The following is a 21,349-nucleotide window of genomic DNA, read 5'->3' on the forward strand; positions in this document are numbered from 1 at the left end:
TAATCTAACACCTGAAAAAAAATTTTCTACTGTTCACACCCTCTAGCATTCCTAATTGATTTTTTTCATAAACATAAATGCCGCCAAGCACATGGTTTTCATTAAGGCCTCTTCATAAGCTTCAAGTTTTAGCTATTCACTTCATGGGGGGGGGGGGGGGGGGGGGAGAAGGGGGAGAAGGAGAGGGAAGAATAATTTTCCTTCCCCAAAAAGCAGTTTCGGCAGCTGACTGAAGCCAATCACAGAAATTCTCATTTTGCAGCTTCAGGAGGTGAAAGTTAAAACAGAACCTGCTCTCTAAATCCTTGTGCTGTACAGTCAAATCACAGTAGCTACACAGCATGGCACCACCAGTGTAACTCAGGCCGATATCACCATCACCAAGACTTGCTTCCTTCAAGAAATTTAAAATCAAACCAGTACAAGCTGTTCCTCATATTCATAATCTCCTGTGATAACATTAGGAAACCACATGTGCAGCTTGTGAATTTTTACTGCAAACACAAACACCATATCCTGAAAGGGTCCTCAAAATGTGGGATTTATGTGACCAGATGCAAACTTTTACAGTGTAGACACTTCCCTATTCTCTTTATAGCCAATGGACAGAAGCAGGCAGACAGCAATTCATTTCCTCCCAGTCTAAGTGCCCTATCAAATGAATTACAACTCAAATTATGCCCCTCTTTTGGTTATAAGTCAAACTTTCTCACAAAAAATATCTCTGGGAAGATTCCACAGGCTACTCAATTCTGGACTCCGGGAGGAGGTGACAAACCCACAGACTGCTCGTTACAAGAAAAAAAAGCTCCTGCCAGAAACAGATCAGGAATTATTAGAAAGAAATAAAAGCTACCATCAGTCTTTTGAGCTAGAAACCAAGAGTAAGCAGTGGTAGTGAAAGTTTATCTGTCCAAAGTTGAGTTGACGTAAAAGGGAAGAGAAAGGACTACATAGAGGACCTTGCCTCAGTTCCCAAAGAACACCTCCAGCTAGGATGGCAACAGGTAACAAAGAAAAAACACATAGGTGTAGCCAGAAACTCTAACTTATAGCTTTTGTGGGAACCAGACAATGCAGTATATATTCCTTGATAGAGCATGTAAAGTCAACTCAAATACAGTCAGCAGCAGGCTTGGTGCCGAAGACTGGAAAAAACTCACCCCTTCTGGGACAAAGCAAAAGAAAGCAGCAAGTTTCAGCTCAGAGGCAGTGCCAAACAGGATCTCCGTCCAACAGCATACCTAGAAACTGTAAGAGATGGTGCCTGGACTCTCACCTTCCCAAGCCTGAGCAAAGTGCATGGCTTCAGTAATCAGATTTCAAAACAGCAGTGGTGAGCATCCAGCAAGAGGAGCTTCATCAAAGCTGACATCTTCATTTCTTGTCAGCTTTATGATAGGCAGTCAGACACTTTCAGAAGGGCCACAGCTTAGATTAGAAAGGGTTACACAGGGCTCCAGTCGGTCAAGTTCATGACCGGCTGGTATAACAGTGAGTATTTTTCTGGAATGTACGTCACGCTACAAAGAAGTGCAAAGGAAATTGAAAAATTAAAAAAAAAAAAACAAGATGCATGAACAAAGCAATCAGGATGACTGGTAAACAAAATCTTTGTTAAATGGTACCAAGCAAAAGTTTTAGGTAGTATAAAAGTTAATTTCTAACGGACTGTGTCTGAAAGTAGCCAGAGCCACGTATTATGCCTCCTGGTTGTTTTCCACCAGAGGCAAGACGACAGACATTTCAAGTAAGGACTGCCTTCTAAATATGTTTCACAGAATCAAGAAGTAATGCATTTAAACTTTAAGAGAGCTTATAAAATAATGGCTTCTGAATAAGTGACCTAGAGTTAACTTTTCTGCTTTCTTCAGCATAGAAAACATAGGGCTAAGCCTTCGTACAGGCAACAGTGACACCTACTGTCAAGATTACTAAATGAATTAGATTACATTTCTTTTTTAAACAACTGATAAACATGTTCTTCCAATGACTTTTGAAAGCATATTAAACATTTCCTTCAACAGTTTTCTTTGTAGCATGTCTACTGTTATTACTACATAGCTGAAGTTAGCAACTTAAAGACATCTTGTAAAATGCATTTAACACAAATTCCTCAAACCCAACCCACTGACAGTGTTTAAAACCTCCATGGTACTTCCCACAGCTAACATTCTCAAACTATCACAACTAAAGAAGCTCTAGAAAAGGTCTTCTTGCTTCCCTTATTACTAGCATTTCATGTTTTTCATAACCAACAGGCAGAGAGCTAAGTAACCTCCCAAAAGTGCAATTGCAATGTTTTTCTTACACCACAGAGGCACTGGAGTAACTGGGTCCTGACTAAGCAAGGTGACTTTTCTGGATTCCAAAGAAGGATTACGTAAAAGGTTAAGTTCAATTCAACGGTTCAACAAAAGTCTTAGATGAAAAAGTCTCGGACACTGTAAGAATATCACTTTCAGGGAGGTTAGGTTTTGACAGGGGAACGTTTTTCAGCTGCTGTTCTCATGCATTTAAACCAGTTTTCATTCTGCTGAGGAGAATGGAGTAGGGGCTTTCCACAGAATTTCCCCAATAACGAAGCTTCACGGTTTCAACACTCACAAGTTAAACCATGGGGTAAGCTCCACAATCAGCTCTACATTAGAGTGGCTCAAGCATCCATGAGGCAGAAGTCCAGAGCATATCAAGGAAGAGAGGCCAAGTCCCATCTCCTTGCTACCAGGAGTAGATCGACGTTACTTAAACGTCTTCCTTGCAAATCCCAGTCTAGAAATATTTTGTATTTGGAAAAGCTACCTCCGCATACACAGAAGTAGTTAAAATAGCTACATAGAATATTCTCAAAAACCTTACCTAAGCAAAGAGAAGACATCGTAAGAGTTACGAACACAGTTCTGATCCACCTGGAGAAGACTACTCTTCAAGGTACCCGAGTGATCCTAAAGGCAAAGAAAGAACATTAACTAAAGAAACAACACATTTTTCCATCTTGACTAAAAGCATGTACTTTCTGATCTTGTATTGAATGCATTTTAACTCTGTCTTGATACAAGTTCATGGGCTGTAAGCAGAAGAGACAGTTTTTAAGAAGAGGCAATAGCAGCAGCCCAAGTCAGGCCTACAATAGCGCTGACCAATAAAATGTTGTGGCATTAACATATTTAGCTGTGTTCAAGACCTGGCATGTGTTTTCTTGAACTGTAATACCCACTACTGCGCAAGTAATTTTATGCACAGAAATATCGAAGGATGCAATTGCAGTATTGACTTTCTTCAACTTCAGATCTACTTCACATTCAGTAATGTGACCACAGACGTACAAGATGTACAAGACAGATAAAACTCAATTATTTATCCATGCTTTAACACATTTAACAGGCATCTAAATTTTGAATCGTGTTTTGAATGATCTTGTAGCTTTGAATGATGTGAACAAGTTTTAGGAAGTTATACAAAACCCTGCAGCATTAAGAGACCCAAGTGTACATTCTGCACAAAAAGCATCAAAACAGGCCAACGGCAATTTTTTTGCTGCAAATGTCAGATACCAAACTTTTCCATATCAGACACAGTTACACAAATTCCTAGAAATGCCACAAACTCTCAGAACCATGGCTTCACAGGACAAAAAGCAAATCTTAAGTAGGCCAAATGACTCAGCAGTACTATCAGAAACTTTATGGATCACAGGAAAAAAGCCATTTACTTTGGTGTAAGAACTTGCCCCAGACAGTAGACATGATCAGACAGTCTTCTAGCAGCAATATAGATTTACTCTGGCATTAGTGCAACAATCCCTTTGCCTGCCTCATCAAGCTGTTTCCATATAGATGTTGAAATGGACCGTTACATTTCAACATCCCTTAGTGACAAAACTGCATGAGTCACAGGCCATGCAGTAAATATTCCTTTCCAGCAACAATAAGATTCCATCTAAATTATCAGATCTACACACTACATTAGGCAGCATATTGCAATAGAGGATATCAGCAGGTGTCTCAGCATCTCACTGTCATTCTCAGGATGTCCGATTCTACATGATGAAATCCACACATACCTCCCTTGAAAAAACTACCACACAGACAGACATCTTAATCCTAATGAATGAACTAAGAAGGTGGAAAACTGACACCGCACAACCATCATTATCACTGTGTAAACCACGAGGAGGGTCTTGTTTTGACAAACTTACTGTAGAAAGTGAAGGATAGAAAATTAATTTTTCAGAGGAAAAAGGAGTGACCTAGAATAACTAGTTTCAGAAAGGGAAAAAGCACACAGCAGTATCATTTTTTAGCCTTTTATTTTCCCACTGCACTACAAGGCTCCCTACAGATTATACCAGAAGGCTCTCTCCAGCAATGCTAGTGTTGAAAGGAAACGCACAAAGAGACAGACACCAAACTGTCTATATAAACTATTCCATCAGTGAGAAAACAGCCAGAACACAAAAAGAAAGCGCTCCAACCTTATTTATTGGAGAACAGTTTGCCCTTTGAAAGAGGGGCCTATCTACTTCTCTGCCACAGTATTTATTACAGATACTAGACACGGGCACATGTATTTGTGAATGCACACAAAAAGGTCTTTCTTGAAAGCAGTTGGGAATAAACTGAGGCTTTTGCAAAGCGGTCAGGATCTAGCTGCAAGCATGTGGGGAAAGAATCCACCTACATTGATGGAGGTCACATGCTGTAGGGAGGATATGGCTGTGATAATGGGAACAGAATCCTGCTGAGTTCTTCTGGCAAAATAGCTGCATAGTTTTTTTTTTTTTTTTTTTTTTACAAAAATAATTCTTGAACAAGGTCAGAAGTTGGAGGTACAAACATGTGAAAGTTGCACGCGGTCAAGGACACTCACAGAAGAAATAGCTGTTAACTCTAGCAGTTACATGAACACTGTCAGATACCTATAAGTAAAGCAGTAATACCCTTCAGGGGACAGAACACACACGCAAGGGCTTTTGAAATCTTCTTTCCCAACCTTTTTCTCCTCACAATCAACTAACTATCCATTGCTTCAAGGAAACATCAACTTGACTAAGAACATTATCCAAGGAAAATGCTCATTTACTCCTTGGATAACCAGTATCACCAGCAGGTAGAAGGAGGTGATCCTTCCCCTCTACTCAGCCCTGGTGAGGCCACATCTGGAGTGCTAGGTCCAGGGCTGGGCTCCACAGTACAAGAGAGACATGGACCTACTGGAGGGAATCCAGTGAAGGGGCACTAAGATTATTAAGGAACTGAAGCATCTCTCATACGAGGAAGTCGGGATTGTTTTGCCTAGGGAAGAAAAGGCTCAGGGGGATCTTACTAACGTGTATAAACATCTGAAGGGAGGGGGAAAGACAAAGCCACACTCCTAGACCTTTCTCCGTGGTGCCCAGTGACAGGACAAGAGTTAATAGGCAAACTGAAATATAGGAAATTCCCTCTGAAAAAAAAAAATGTTTATTTTTGTTTAGTTGTTTTTTCCTTCACACTGTGAGGGTGACTGAGCACTGGAGCAGGTTGCCCAAAGAAGCTGTGGAGTCTCCTTCCTTGGAGATATTCACAACTCATCTAGACACAATCCTGGACAACATCCTCTAGGTGACCCTGTGTGAGCAGAGGACGTGGAGTAGATGATCTCCAGAGGTCTCCTCCAACTTCAATCATCCTGTGATTCTGTGAACAGCTAAACTGCAGCTGGACAGAAGAGATGGAAGAACAAGGCAAAATATCTATATATCTCCAAGGACATAGAATGTGGGGTATTCCCACATCTAGTGGGAAAAGAAAAAGTCTTATATAAAGTCAGTGACATAAAAGTCAGTTGATGACATTAAAAACAACAAAGAGGGTCTGGATACAATTCGTATTTTGTGAAGGCTGTTATAATAAAATTGACTGGCCTACCTATAATTTCTCCATCAGTATTGGTGCTAGAATTTTTTCACATTGCTCCTTTATAGGACAGAAGCCTGCTAGAAAGCAAGTTTGTTTTTTGTTTTTTTTTGTTTTTTTAAAAAAAGCACAAACATGTATTCTGGAGGTTTCCTTAAATGAAAACAGCCCTTAAGATTCTAAAAGCGCAAATCCAGTACATCACACAGTGCACCTGCACATTTCTAGTTGTATAAATTTTGAAATAAACAGTTTTAGCAATTACAATGTCCATATATGAGTATGTTGCTCTTGCTGTTTGACAATCAGGAATACATCCATTTAACTACTAAATCTACAGTTTTAATCACAAAAAGCTTGTGACAGTGCTTAATGCCCCTGTTCTATTTCAGTTTATTCTGCTACAATTGCTTTCAGACTTCCACCTCTCTCAATATAAGCCCACAGGATAGAAAATGGGCAACATGCATTTAATTCCAGATGGATCAAGTAATGGTCAGAGGTATATCTGGACAGTGTTTTGATACTCTGAGTCCATGAAATGTCTCCAGAACACTTTACTCAGTTTTCAATAATTCTCTTATTTTAGCTTGTGAGTGATCTTGGTTAATGACAGAGACATTTTAGAGCCATAAACCTTTAGTTTCCCCACTAATAAAATGCAGAAGTTATAGGGAAGGGTAAAGGAGATTTGCGCTCTGCATAGGCTGGGACTGTATTTGCAACTTTTCTACAGAGCATATATAACAATCAAAACCAAGATGTACTTTTAAACCACGACAGTTAGAGAGCAATTCCTGACAATACAAAGGATCAGGAAAAGGAATAGCATTACCATCTTTGAATTCTGGCCCAAACTATTTCTTCTGAAATCGTGAAAACCTGGAACAGTATCCTCCTTCAGCAGAACTGAATTAACAGCACCAGGAAGTAGAGTGTGTTGTGTACCAAACCCCTTAGAACTGGGAGTATAACCACCTAAATATTGAACACAGTTTGGAGGTCTACATGTAGCCAGAAGAGTCTGGCAAGGAGATGTAGCTCTTAAAGCCACTAAAGAACCCAGGAGATATGTTTCCGCTGTCATGTGTGGAGCTATGTTCATATATTAACTTGCTGTTCTATGAGACTGTATACACACCAGCTTTACATACACTGTCACCTTGTCACTTGCTGGGCTGCTTCCCATATACATATAGTTACCCACACTGTAGATTATAAAGTCACTGCCTCAATTCAAATCCCTGTGAGACTGGACTTGTGCTGGCTGGGGCTACTGAACAGGAAGTAGCTAGTTGTCAGGGGTCATTTTCTCTCCAGCCAGCTCCAGGTGCTCCTTACACAACCTGTCTATAGCACTGTAGTACCTACAGCAATTTGGGACAAAGATTGTCAGCTGTGCCATTTACTGTTAATAAGTTTAAACTTTTTTAACATCTATGTAGTAATGAGCATTGCTATATAGTTAATTTAGTTGCAGTCACAGTACTGATTAGATAAACAAACGTTACAGTGGAGCCCTTAGAAAATACATGGGGTGAAACAGTTAAAACACAGAGCAAGTAAATGACTTATCACTTAGAAACCATACATTCTGTTTTAAGATTGATAACCACCACTTAACATGCTTTTATATTTGCCATGAAAGTGAATATCAATAGCCACATAATTTTCAAGATGTTTTAAGTTTGAATGAAGGGCCTGCCTCAGAGAACAATCATGTAAGGATTATTTTCCGTAATCCGATTCTTTTTGGCTTTAAAACATTGTACTTTAAATCCTCCATGAATAGCTCAGATGTCCATCCAGCAGGGATGGGATGAATACTTTTTTGACACGATAGATAATACTACTTCTCAAAATTAAGCATTTACATGTTCTAAGCACCCAAGTGTGAAAATTTGTATTCAGAAGTTGAATTTCAGCTTGTCAGTACTAACAAGCTAGGACAAATATGAAATATCCTTACCTTCTGTTCAAATGAAGCTCCGTAATAGCCATCATTGAGACCAAAAATAATCTCATTTGGGTTTCTTGCATGTATCTGCAAGAAGAGCAGAAAATAAACCATTTTTCAGGCCACTTTATGACGACTGTACACTGCATTTAAGCATAAGTTGCTCTATTGGATAGTCAAATGCAGCTCTTCAGTTTCTATAATTCTAAAGTACATGAAACTTGAGAAAACTGAATTTAAACATAGAAAATGCATTTGCTTCACAGCTTTAAAAACAGTTACTGAATATGCTCAGCCATTTTACTTTGAAAAAAACAAATATCAAATGAAAAACAATATACTGGCCAGACCACCTTTCCTATTGTTTTATTTCTAGCTGTCAAACACAACTAAGAGAGCAGGAAACTAATCAGAGATCAGCCTCTGAGAAATTAGTTTTTACAAGACCTTCCCTAAAATGATGCTCAACTGCAGGCTTTTGTGGTTATAACAAAACTAGTTTTTAGTATTACAGCTAATATACTGTTATTAAAGTAAAAAAAAAAAATTATTTCAACTAAGTTTGCTGCAGAGATTTTTTTTAAAAGAAAATCACTTCTTCCATTCCATAAAAACAAACAGAATATTAAAACGCTACATTTTGTGAAGCTACAGCAGTCATGCCTTATAGAGCTTTTATTCTTTTCCAACTTTTTTTTGGGATATCCCAATTTAAAACCACTAAATTTATTTTAAAATAAGAAACAGAATGTGGTCTAATCTAAACAGATTGTATCAATTCAGCAATCCAAGACTGCCCACCGGAACTATAGCAGCCTGTTAATTCAAAAGGTACAGTACTTTTTGGCATTTTTAGTATTTGTGATACAGGCTTCTTCTGCATCAACTTTTACTATAAGCTCCACAATACAGCAAACTTCACTTGTCACTTATTTCAAAGCTACTAGTAAGACGTAAAAACAGAATTAAAACAAACTTCTGGATCTTGCACAGCAAACTTCTTAGACTGAAGATTTTTGATGGGGAGTCATTACTATGAGAAGTAATTAGAACTATATTATACATGAACATTATGATTTAATTCATCCACCTATAGTCACAATCATACTACTATTTCCTTAAATCAAGGCACTGCAATTTAAAGCACTGAGTGATAACTACTATTTGAGAGGCTTAGTCAATAATGCCCACTTCAAAAATCCAGATAGTCAAGATTTAAAGCTCTGTGCATGAATCTCTGCAAATGTTAAAATACTGACTTGAGATGTGCTCATTTCCTCTCTTAGCATCCCATATTTCTGTTCAGTCATATTTCTAGTTTCCTCAGTCCAAAAGCTGAGAAAGTCTGTTTGCACATTACCTGCTGGCCCAAGTATTTTAATCCATCTAGATTAACTTTCCATTCTATCAAAAGCTGATAGTGCTCCTTCTTGCCTCCCCAGATCCTCACAACAAAACACGAGACAGACGTATCAAGACGATCAGGCATTATTCCGAAGTCCAAGCTCCTCCATGTCGGATTCTGTTGGTATTCAAAGAGGGATAAAGACAACTCAAACAAGCTGAAAGGAGTCTTAATATGTAGTAGGTTACAGAAAGTAGGAAGGCTTGCATCAAACAAAGATCAAAAAATTTAAGCATGATGAACATGAGCCTTGTCAGGGTTTACACAGAGTTGAAGCCAACAAGCTCTGTGACTTCACTATTCTCTTTTCTAAGGACAACTCCTGGGTTGCACATTACATGCTGTAAAGTACTTCTGAAACTCAGAGAGAGTTCTGCTTCCTTCCATTACAAGAATTACTTCACTAAGTGAGTTTAGCCAAACCAGGAAGTTTTAAATTAAGACACTGGAAGCAACATTTCCTTTCACATTATACTTTGATGTATAGTTTACATAATAAAAGTTAATTTAGAAACTCAGATCTGCTCCCTAATACTAAGTTCACACTCTTCTCTTCCTTTACTGATGCTGATGACAATCCTCAAATGCTGTTCCTAAAATCTCCTCTTCAGTGTAAGAAATCAGACTTATCTCAGCTTTATAGCAGCAGCATATATTAAGTTAAACTATGAAAATTGTATTCTAGCAGAACTCAGATTTGCAATGCACCAAACATTCCAAGAACTTTGACTTACCTCTGATAACATATTACAACCAAGACTTGAAGGAAACTGCAGCAAGTGGCCCAAGCTGCAAACCAACCAAGTCAATTTGAATTGACTTTACCAGCGGCAAGAGCCTGACACTAATTTCTGGATTTCCACAGGTCGTAAACCACAGGGTATCCACATGCAGATAATGGAAAAACACTAATCCATCCCACCCTCCCTTTCTCTATACGGGCATAGAAACAGTAACTCCTCCAAAATGAAAGGGAACTGTAGGAACACACAATTCCACAGTCGGACCACCATGAAAGAATAAGCCTTTCATTCTATTGCTTAAGCAGCTTGGAACAGGCCAAGCACCTCTGCACTGGTATTAGGTAAGTATTAGGCAATTTTAAGGTATTAGGTAAGTCAGAATAATATGCCTCTAAAAAGAAGGGAGAGGGGAAAGTTATCCATTAAGTATTACAAAAGGAATTGCTCGCCAGGCACTTAAATTTTCATAAGGAGAAAAGATACTTGGTAGCTACTTAGACACAAGAATACCAGGACATTAAAACGGAATTTGTACAAGACTGCAACATTTTTAAATACAGATTTTGTCATTCCATCTCACATCTCCTTTGGTTGGATATCCTCTCTGTTAATAATTTTTCTGCTTGACAGTAAACAGAACTCAAAATCCTGAAGTCTCAAGCAATGTAAGTTTGCACAAGTTAACAGCCTCGCAGATGTAGAGTGTTTTCCTCCATTCAGGAAGTTTTCAAAACCTGCTGGTACCCCCCCAAAAACACATACTATAAATGGTGCAGTTCTGTTTCGCTGACATCTGACTAAAAAGTCTGTTTAGCAGGTTTTCAGACTCCCTTGCCCAACACCTACAACATCCTACTACCACAACAAAAGAACCTACCCCTTCTCAGTTGTAATAAACCATTTTTTCTGGTCTGGTCCTTTCACCGATCTGAACTGGACAGTTTAGAAACTTCAAGAAACTCTAGTCATTGAAACTTCTTAAAACTATTATGTCCTCAAAGAACATGCATGTTTGCATACGTGGGTAAATATTCCTTAGCATTCACCTACAAAAGATGATGTTCAAAGAATACTGCAACACTGTTCAGCTCTCCCTTTCTTTGGGGCGTTGCACCTGGTGCCTCTGCTTCTACACCAAGGTTGCAAAACTGCTCTGCGCACATTTCTAATGAATCTGTACTCCCAGCAAAATGACATGCAAGTGCTCCTTGAAGAAACAACTTTAAAAAGTACACGCTTTAAAAAGCTGCTGCCTCTCTTGCCAACACGAGCAAAAAAGGTGAACCTGTAAATAATCCTTAGTTATGATGCATATAATTCTGATACTAAAAGTTTTAAATGAGACTAGTAAAAAAATCCTGCTAAAGTTACGTTGCCAATTTACTGTTCTCAGTGCTTAAAAGGGATACATATCGTAAAGCTTAACCTGAGCGCTGAATGGTTTTCCACACAGGAAAATGCCATGCCCTTGGAGTGTTGAGTCCCATCAGCAGTGGTACCAACGGACCATTGCTCCACAGCAATCAAAACAAACATGCATTTCTGCTATTCAGTAATTCAAACAGTTATTTCAACCCTCACGAAAGGGCCCTCAAAAGGAAGGGAGCACGATGCTCATTTTCCTAACAAAAACTGAAGAGTGGAAATACACATGTAATAGATATAGCATTCAACTGCGAAATCAACATATTGAAACAAATTGGAAATACTGTTTTTTAAAAGTGTGTATTCAAATAACTTACCAGAGAATTCTTGATCACTTCACTCTTATAAAATTCTAAAGAAAAATGAGTACAAAACCTTTAGATTAGCATGAACACTGACACTAATCTTAACATTAGAAATACAGAAAGCTAAAATAATAACATTCACGAAAGATGAAAGGCAGTGGAACTATTCTGTCAGGAACTAAATTCAAAAAAGACTTGAAAATGCTGTTATCTTTTTGACCAGAAATACTCATTGATATTTAATTATTAGAAGTCATTACTTAAATTGAGCATTTCATTTTTACACCCAACACTGTCCTCATGAATTACTGAGAGTTTGATTGCTGAGAAAAAGAATGTGTCTCATTACTTTACAATATTTGACTGACATTTGCAAAGTGACTAGTTTGTCCCACGACAGCTTCCTGGAAAAGTACGGCATGATGGACAGACTAATTGCACTACTTTCCTGAAGAGCAAGGGTAACCTGTTTCAGAGGCTTAGAAAGCGAACAACTGAATGACCTCAGAGTTACCAAGAAGCCTGTATTTAAATGGAAATAAGTAACAACTGACACGCGGACCTTAGCTTTTCCAGCCAAAATAAGATTTTGAAGTCTTTAGGTAGGCAGTATTAGAGCCTGGAACACACGTTTTCTCCAAAATCTGTGTTAAGTGCCAAATACCAGGGGAAAAGCTTTGACAGAGCTTTAAATGCATTCAGAAAAACAGAATAAGAATGCAAGGTAAAGATAATGAGGAAGTGCACTACATTCTGGCAGAGCACATATGATATTGATACGGTACGATGACCTCTGTAACGCAGCTCAGCTTCATCTAACTCAACAGGCATAGGAGCCTTAGTTTACTCCCACCACTTGGGGAGGTATTTAACACACCTACCTGGGTAGGTCTGTTTACCATGGGACAACACACAAGCAGGATTTGTTTGAAGAGAGACCAATTTTTCCAGAACACAGAAGATCCCCTTGCACCAAACACTGCAGAGGTAGTAAATTCCAGGCTCAACCAACCCCCACAGGAAAGTGCAGGTAGTGAGCTCAAGTTATATATTCTTACCCTTTGAAAATAATGACCTTAAACAAGCAAGTTTCAATTACGCTAGCCGAAAATAAAATTTAGAAGCAACAAAATTCATTCACAAAGCTGTAACAGGTAGTAATCTTAAAAAGAGCATAAAAACTTATTTTAAATAACGTCTCTCCACAATAAAGTATAGATTGCAGTAGAAAGCAAGGCAGAAGAGAGAAGTGAGATATAACAACCAAATACAATGTCTCCTACTACTGAAGGACTTCAGAAGCTTCAGGAAACTGAAGAGCTCCTTTCCGCTGTTAGAATAGCTTATGCAAATAGTGGCAGCAGAATAGTAGGGCAGTGAAGGACAGACAATTAGGTTTTTGAATTATTATGATGCAACTGGGGAAAAAGTTGATAGCAAGCCTATTTTACCTTTGTATATTTTGGCGTTATCACACAAGTGAAGAGTGAAGTAAGTATCCAAAAGGCGATAACCATTCTTATTGATGATATTACGTGCAGCAATATTCCGCAGATGACGAAGTCGACGCTAGAAATAAGAAAAAACCTGCATAGTTTAAAGAACTTTTAGACCAAAATTGACCCTTTTCAGTTTGTTTTTTTTATATTAAAGCATTTTAACAGTTTCCAAAGCATCAGTATCTTAAAAAAAAAAAAAATTACATCACCACATACATCCTTTTTTGGCAGAAAGCTAGTGTGAAAAATAAGCATTCAAAGTCAGAATAAACTGACTGGACAAGCAGCAACTAGCACCTATAAATTCAGGTTAGGCAACACTGATACAAGAGAAGTTATTTTTATTAATTTGCTGCACATAATTTTTATTCCATACATATGTCTAAACCATCCCTCTGCTCAGGCAGTTTCCAGTAATGAAATGATGCTTTTAGCATCCAGCCACAACAAGAACACCCAGGTATGCAGCAGTAGCCTATCTGAAAGATTATGAAACTTAAAATATTTTTAATGAACATTACTGGACAAAAATTTCAGAATAAATCATCATCTAATCTAGACCTATATGTAACTGACTAAGCCAAGTTTCCCACTGCTGCTATATCCTTAAATAAATGTGCATGTGCACACAAGATATATCCAGAGGTACAGAGAAAAATAATAGTATAGTGAAACTGAGATTTCTGCTGAAGCTCCTCTCCCCGCAAAATAGTAGGAAGTTTCTCTTAGTCTGTCAGCTGTCTTCAGTTTGGATAACTGAACCTTTTCCTTTCAGATTCAATACAGTGAAATGGTACTTCATTTTTAAAATTCTGGCCTTAAAGTGCTCTGTTATTTGAGTATATTAGAATATGTTGTTAAAATTATTTCTTCAAGTGACTTCATTCAACTCCAATTCTACGTTAGACTGCTACAATACCTGTATCTTGAACAGAAGTTGTCAGATTTTCTTGCCTCTCTCTCCATTTCCAAAAAAACTTACATAACTGTGACTAAAATCCCAGACCCTGGAGACAAGAGAGAAAGTTTGGAGAAAGGAAGACTCTCCCTTGCTCGAGGAGGACCGAGTTAGAGATTGTTTGGGCAAACCTGACATCCACAAATCCATGGGCCCCGATGGGATGCACCCACGAGTGCTGAGGGAGCTGGCGGATGTTATCGCTAGGCCACTCTCCATCATCTTGGAAAGGTCCTGGAGATCAGGAGAGGTGCCGGAGGACTGGAAGAAAGCCAATGTCACCCCAGTCTTCCGAAAGGGCAAGGAGGAGGAGCCAGGAAACTACAGGCCTGTCAGCCTCACCTCCACCCCTGCAAAGGTGATGGAACAGCTCCTCCTGGAGGTCCTCACTAAGCACATGGAGGACAAGAAGGTGATCAGGAGGAGTCAGCATGGATTCACCAAAGGGCAAAATCATGCTTACCCAACATGATAGCCTTCTCTGATGGAATGACTGGCTGGGTAGATGAGAGCAGAGGAACACATGCTGTCTACCTGGACTTCAGCAAGGCTTTGGACACTCTCTCCCATCACATCCTCATAGGTAAGCTCAGGAAGCGCGGGCTGGATGAGTGGACAGTGAGGCGGATTGAGAACTAGCTGCATGGCAGAGCTCAGAGGGTTGTGGTCAGTGGCAGAAAGTCTAGTGGGAGGCCTGTAGCTAGCAGTGTCCCCCAGGGGGCAGTACTGGGTCCAGTCTTGTATTCATCAATGTATTCATCCATGACCTGGAGGAAGGCACAGAGTGCACCCTCAGCAAGTTTGCTGATGATACTAAACTGGAAGGAGTGGCTGACACACCAGAGGGCTGTGCTGCCATTCAGAGGAACCTGGACGGGCTGGAGAGCTGGGCAGAGAGGAACCTCAGGAAGTTCAACAAAGGCAAGGGCAAGGTCCTGCACCTGGGCAGGAATATCCCCGGGCACCAGGACAGGCTGGGCGTTGACCTGCTGGGAAGCAGCTCTGCAGAGAAGGACCTGGGAGTCCTGGTGGACAACAAGTTGAGCATGAGCCAGCAGTGTGCCCTTGGGGCCAAGGCGGCCAAGGGGATCCTGGGCTGCATTAGGCAGAGTGTTGCCAGCAGGTCGAGGGAGGTGATCCTGCCCCTCTCCTCAGCCCTGGGGAGGCCTCACCTGGAGTAGTGTCCTGGGCTCCCCAGTCCAAGAGAGCCATGGCACTACTGGAGGGAGTCCAACAAAGGGCTACAAAGACAATGAGGGGATTGGAGCATCTCTCCTGTGAGGAAAGGCTGAGAGAGACAGGCCTGTTTAGCCTGGAGGAAGAGAAGACTGAAAGGCGATCTCATCAATGTGTGCAAGTATCTAAAGGGAGGGTGTCAAGAAGATGGGGCCAGACTCTTTTCCGTGGTGCCCAGCGACAGGACAAGAGGCAATGGGTACAAACTGAAACTCAGGCAGGTCTGTCTGAATATGAGCAGAAACTTTCCTGAGGGGGTGACAGAGCACTGGCACAGGTTGCCCAGAGAGGTAGTGGAGTCTCCTTCCCTGGAGATATTCAAAACCTGCCTGGACACGATCCTGGTCAACGTGCTCTAGAGGACCCTGCTTCAGCTCCAGAGGTCCCTTCCAACCTTGGCCATTCTGTGATTCTGTGAAAATCCTTAGTTTCACAGCACAAGAGTCCCTTTACCTCGAGCAAATACTGATCCATACTAACTTATTGTTAAATTTAACTCTTTAACAAGACAGTTAACAAAATCTTGTTGGTCTGCCCTGTCACTCTTAAAATACTGCTTAGCTTTGGTTCTTATTTTAAGAGTACACAGGTTTAAAAACAGACTATAGTGAACTAAGCATCTGGCAAGCTGCCACTTCACATACATACAATTTTCACCAAATCCTTCAGTATTATACTACAAAGTCCATTATCCCAATTAATCCCTCAGCCTACAAGCATTTCTCCCATCTAACATAGGGATGTTGACAAATGGCTCCCTATGCTTTTTAGGATCACCACAAACCACTTATATTCCTCAAAACTGGTTTAACATATCCTTCTATAATACTTTAAGGCATATTTTCCCCAAAACCTTGTTAACTCGTACGTCTGGATCCACTTCAGAAGAAACTCTTTCTCATTGACAAAAAGACAATTTTAAATGCTTTCAAAACCAAAAGACAACTCACCTGCTTGCAGTTTGTCCAAAAATATTTTCAAGGAGAGCTGAAAGGCCCTCATCTGGTTCAGAAGCATAACATGACACTTTGAAACTGTCATAAAATCCTAGTTTGGCCCATCTTCACAAAAAGGAACACTCATGTAAGAGGGATATTAAATTCCTATTGATGTGACACACTCCTATAACCACTTGGGTATAAGCTTCAATCTCCACTTGAGTATAAGCTTCAAACTCACTCCTGCAAAGTCTATTTTTAAACTAGGCTATGACAACAGAGCTTGAGACGGGATGCTCAGATACATCACAGGAAACCGACATACTAGTACATATACGCAAGATAAAATTTTCTAAAAAGGCTTAATTGCAGCACTACATGGTCTTAATTTGGTCAGAAACGCATATTAAGAATGTCAACAAAAAGATTAAGCTTCAGTTAAAAAAGGCATACACCTTATACGTTATTTCAAGTCTAATCTTAAAGCTATGTGCTCTTGCTAGCCTTTAAGAGCAACTTCTTGACCAGAATAAACCTTAAGAAATTGTTTTGAACATACATTGGACTGCCTAACAAAGTGGTTCACTGGTTTTATGCAATCTCTTATTTAATTAACTTTAGTAGCATTCATGCAAGTCAAACATCTATCATCCTCAGTCCTCTGCTATTTTTTTTCTTTTTAAATTATAAGCTAAGAAGAATAGCCCACAGAATGTAACAAAGAGGGTCAATTTTCTCCAGATGCTATTAGGATTGCAAACTAATTGTGTGACTGGTTTAAGTAGTCCATTACAACGAAGTAATCCTCAAGCAGCGTCAAACAAGTTTCTCCTCTTTTACCATACTGAATGAGGTTTGGGGAAAAAAAAAAAAACCAAAAAACTCTAGACCGTCATAACCTATGCCCACGTACTGGAGACCAGAGCTGAGTCCTCGTCTCCATGGTTTGTAACTTCTTTGCACCCTTCAAAGTCTTGATTTTTTTTCCTGAAGTCTAAAGTCTCACTCCTTACAATCCAGTTGGAAGACTAATGTTAAATTTAGGGTTGCAAGATCATAACACTCTTCAAATCTTGACATGCAGCATGTAATGAATGTACACTTAAATCTCCAACTTAGCCTTCATTATTCTCCTCCCTTCTTCTGTCCCATTGCTTGTCCTTTTAGCCAAGCTGATGGGCAGGGAAAAAAGTTCCAATTACACAGACAAATTTATTGTCCATGTTCCTTAGTATGAAGTCATGAGGAGGGAGGAGCTTGGATCCTGAAAAGAAACTTTGCCTACTACATTGTCCTTGACATCATAATTCAAATTCTTTCAGAGCGTAGATCTACCGAGGCAGCATTCAGAGCTAATTAACCTCTCCTGACCAAAGATAATTAGCTTTAGCCAGGAGACCATGAGCTCTGAAGGCAAATTCAAAAGACAATTCAAAGGCTCAAATTCTTCACTGAGGGCTTGAGGCTGTTCTAGGACAAAGAATAAGCAATATTTCAAAGGAATTTTCAAACCTCTTGTTAAGTGTCACCTCCTATATACTTTGTATCTTTTTCACTTATCAGGTTAGAATAAGTAATACACTGAAAAGTCAAAACACCGTGTTGTAGTTCAATCATCACCGGCACAGCCGAACCTCACCCTCCTGCCAACTCTCACTGCCTATCCACGCTGCTGCATTGCCCACCCCATTTGGGCCACCACGAGCATTCTGTGCAGCTGCTCAGTGAACCACAGTAGGGAACTGATCTGGATGAAAACTAGCCACCTCTTTTTTTTTTTGGCTGGTTAGTTTTCCCAGATCACTTCCTCAATACAGTTCATGGCTATATGAACAGCTGTGCTAATGAAAGAGAGGCAACAGCCCAGCAACAAGCAGCCAGAAATAGCCAAGACTGCCTCAATGAAATTGTCATATTAAAATATGTGTTGAGCTACAGCATTGCACTTCTACAGGCACAGTGAAAAACAGTTCACAATGAGGAATTAGTACATCTCAAATCTCAAAAGCAATCCTTCATCTAAAAGTCACCTATTGCATCCGACATTGAATAAAATGAAAACTCAGTAATAGCTGCAAACAATCCTGAGCTCTTCCATTTTATCTTTCATCCAGGTGAAGTGGGAAAAAGTAGTTCCTTTAGTTAGATACAAGTTTCAGCATCTGTGCTCTCTTTTCTCTTTATATTACAACATCAAAAAAGGTCCATCACAAGGAATGATCTCTTACGGATGAGGTGTTCTACAACAAGAACAGCTGTTTGAAAAAGCCTGGTTTAAAAAAAATCAAAATACAATGAGTGCTTAAAAAAAGTGATAAAAGTTTTGGCAGCCTCATCAGTCACATGATTTAGAACAGGCCAGCTACATCCACAAGCTGATAGTTTAGGATTCACATTCTTAAGAAGATAAGCAAAATATGCAGATGAGTACAGATAATCCTCACTCACTTATCTCCTCTGACAGTTGGTAGTTTATCAGCAGCACAGTACTGAAGATCTCAGACGCTATATTAGACATCTTAATAAGATGGCTTATTGCAAAAGTTGCATTTCAGCAGAGCATTGATTTAGGTGAACTCTGATACGCAAAAATGATAGCTTTGCCAAGAGCTCTGAACATAGTACACGCTGCCTGAACGATGGTGCATTGGGACCACTGCTCAGCAGCAGAGCAAGTTGAACAGCTAATTCTAAGGGCTGTGTAACACAAGTTATTTTGATTACCACAACCGTCCTAGTCCACTGCACTTCCCAAGAAAGCCAACTGGGCAGTGAAATTACAAGGTAGACCTTGTTATCGTTTGATTTAACTACCAGTCTAAGTGGTAGCTGAGAATAAGTAACTACTTCATAGAACTCCACATTAGCCTACGTGAAGGAAATTAGTGTTTCCTCCTACCTTTAAAGTGACCGCACGCTGGGGGGGGAGGTCATTCTTTTCCTAAAAGGAATCTTGAGCTGTAGCTTGCATTTACAGTTTGTTACAGAGGTAAAGATATCATAGATTATAAACATGCCTCTGTTACAAAGATATATACAGAGGCTGACCACGAAAGCTGTAGGTTATATCAGAAGAGGAGAGCCTACCATTAGACTTCACCACTTACTTCTACAGCCACAGAACCGGCTTCCTGGGATTCAAAAAAGCTGTGTCTAGACATAACTGCTACAACTTTCTATGCACAGTAATGATCAGATTCTCTCAAAAGTCAGGGGTCTTTTTATGTAAAAAAGCACTCAGTTTTCCTCATTCTGAAGAACTATTATCAGTTGTTTAATGTATCTAGTGTTCCCATTCAATGACTTTCTGGGAATCTTTCCAGATTTACCACAGGCCATAAACAAGTCAGGCTGCTACAGAAGAAAGTATTTTGATCAGATTCTTGTTAATACTTTGCGTTTTTATTAGATGATCCCACAAATCTTCAGAGTCTACCAAGCGTTCTGAGGTACAGAGGACAAACTGTCCAGTCCCTTCACATTTCAGCTCCTCAAACACCGTAAGCTTTCCTCATACCACAAGCTTTCAGCATCTCTGCCTAAAATATCACTTTATGCATTTAGTCACTTGTTCCGACCTCTGGGCAACTTTTTCTTGCATCATCATAGGCATTTGTGCAGTCTCATGCCAAGGGTCAGAATTTACCCAAGTTAAAATGGGGAAAATGAAAGTTAGTTTTAAATCAGCTTCAGTTTCTCCAGTTCAGCTAGCTCATCACAAGGCTGCACAAACACTTCTGCCCACCACAGAAGCAGGGAAGGGTGGGCAGAAGCATGGAGGAACAAAGACTGGCTTTTAACACTGCAGCTCCATGACAGCTTAAACTGATCAGACACTACTCTGTTTCCCTCTGGGGAAGCGGATCTGGGAAACTAAAATGACCAAGCTACTCACTTTGTTTTGCTGTGTTAATTGTAGCAACCTAGTACCCTGAATGAAATCACCGTGAGGATTGAAGGGTGGGGGTAAAGAATAATTTATCAGAAGATGGAAGGAGGTGAGGAAGTAAAGGAGGGTCCTGTTGTAGCATAAGCTCTGGATTGGTCTCATGGTACCACAAAGACAAGAATAACTACCTATAACCACCTAAAAAAATTCATGGAATTTCATAATTTGTTCAAGGTCACAATGTGTACCAAAACCAAGAATGGAAAGTTGACTCCTGTTTCATCTTAACCACTTTGTTATTCTCTAATAATCTGATGACCTAGGGGGAAATATATAAATATATATATATATATATATACACACACACACACACACACAGTTAAAGGTCATTAAACGTCATTTTTCTATCTGTATTACTGATCTACCACACCACTAGCTCAGGCTCCATGAATTAGGAAGCTCAGGCCATTAATAAAGGTAACGGCTAAGCAACATGGAGGTTGCCATTTTATTAACATCTGAGTTGATCTACCGGCTGTCTTCTGGGAAGAGAGGGAGGTCTTGCTTCTCTTTTTGCCCCACTTTTCCCTCCTACACCCTCTCCCGCAGTTGCATGGTTTGCACTCTCTAGCACCAGCTCTTTCAGCAAGACTATTCAACACTGGCACTTTGACATGTTAAATCAATTTGCAAAGGTATCCCAGGAGCATCTCTCAGCTCAAGCAAGGCAAGCAGTGAGACCACACTGCCAGGCGCAGGAGAAGCAGCCTCTCGTTTTGGCAGCAGAGAACCATTACACTGTCTTGAGCTACTTTCAGGTTGCAGTTCAGTTGAGCAAGTCTTCACTATTCTTCTCTCTACGTAAGTTTTAGGTTAAGGTCAGTAATGCTTCATCTTGTCAGAACTTGCAGCAGTTTTCTTGCAGTGTTTGACCACTGGAATCCCTGGTTCAAGTTCTGAAAGCCTGCTAAATATTCATAATATTTAAATCAACACCTCAGTTAGGACTGAAGCTCCATTTTATTAAAAAAATTACAAACAACAAACACACACTCTAAAGGTTAAAGGTAAAGCTACAAAAGTGTTATGATAGAAGA

The 21,349-nt window shown here is 39.8% G+C and overlaps 1 protein-coding gene across 1 annotated transcript in view; it reads right to left on the reverse strand.

The window, feature by feature from the left end:
• UVRAG (UV radiation resistance associated) overlaps positions 1-21,349 on the reverse strand; it is a 97,879-nt gene that overhangs the window by 65,601 nt on the left and 10,929 nt on the right. The window contains exons 2-6 of the mRNA XM_068930738.1: positions 13,184-13,301; positions 11,745-11,779; positions 9,215-9,376; positions 7,867-7,941; positions 2,860-2,945 (exon numbers count right to left, since the gene is read on the reverse strand). Coding sequence (XP_068786839.1) covers positions 2,860-2,945; positions 7,867-7,941; positions 9,215-9,376; positions 11,745-11,779; positions 13,184-13,301 — 476 coding nt within the window. The remainder of the gene's footprint in view (positions 1-2,859; positions 2,946-7,866; positions 7,942-9,214; positions 9,377-11,744; positions 11,780-13,183; positions 13,302-21,349) is intronic.

Source organism: Struthio camelus, chromosome 1, assembly GCF_040807025.1.
Source record: "Struthio camelus isolate bStrCam1 chromosome 1, bStrCam1.hap1, whole genome shotgun sequence".
In the NCBI taxonomy this organism is placed as follows: Eukaryota; Metazoa; Chordata; class Aves; order Struthioniformes; family Struthionidae; genus Struthio; species Struthio camelus.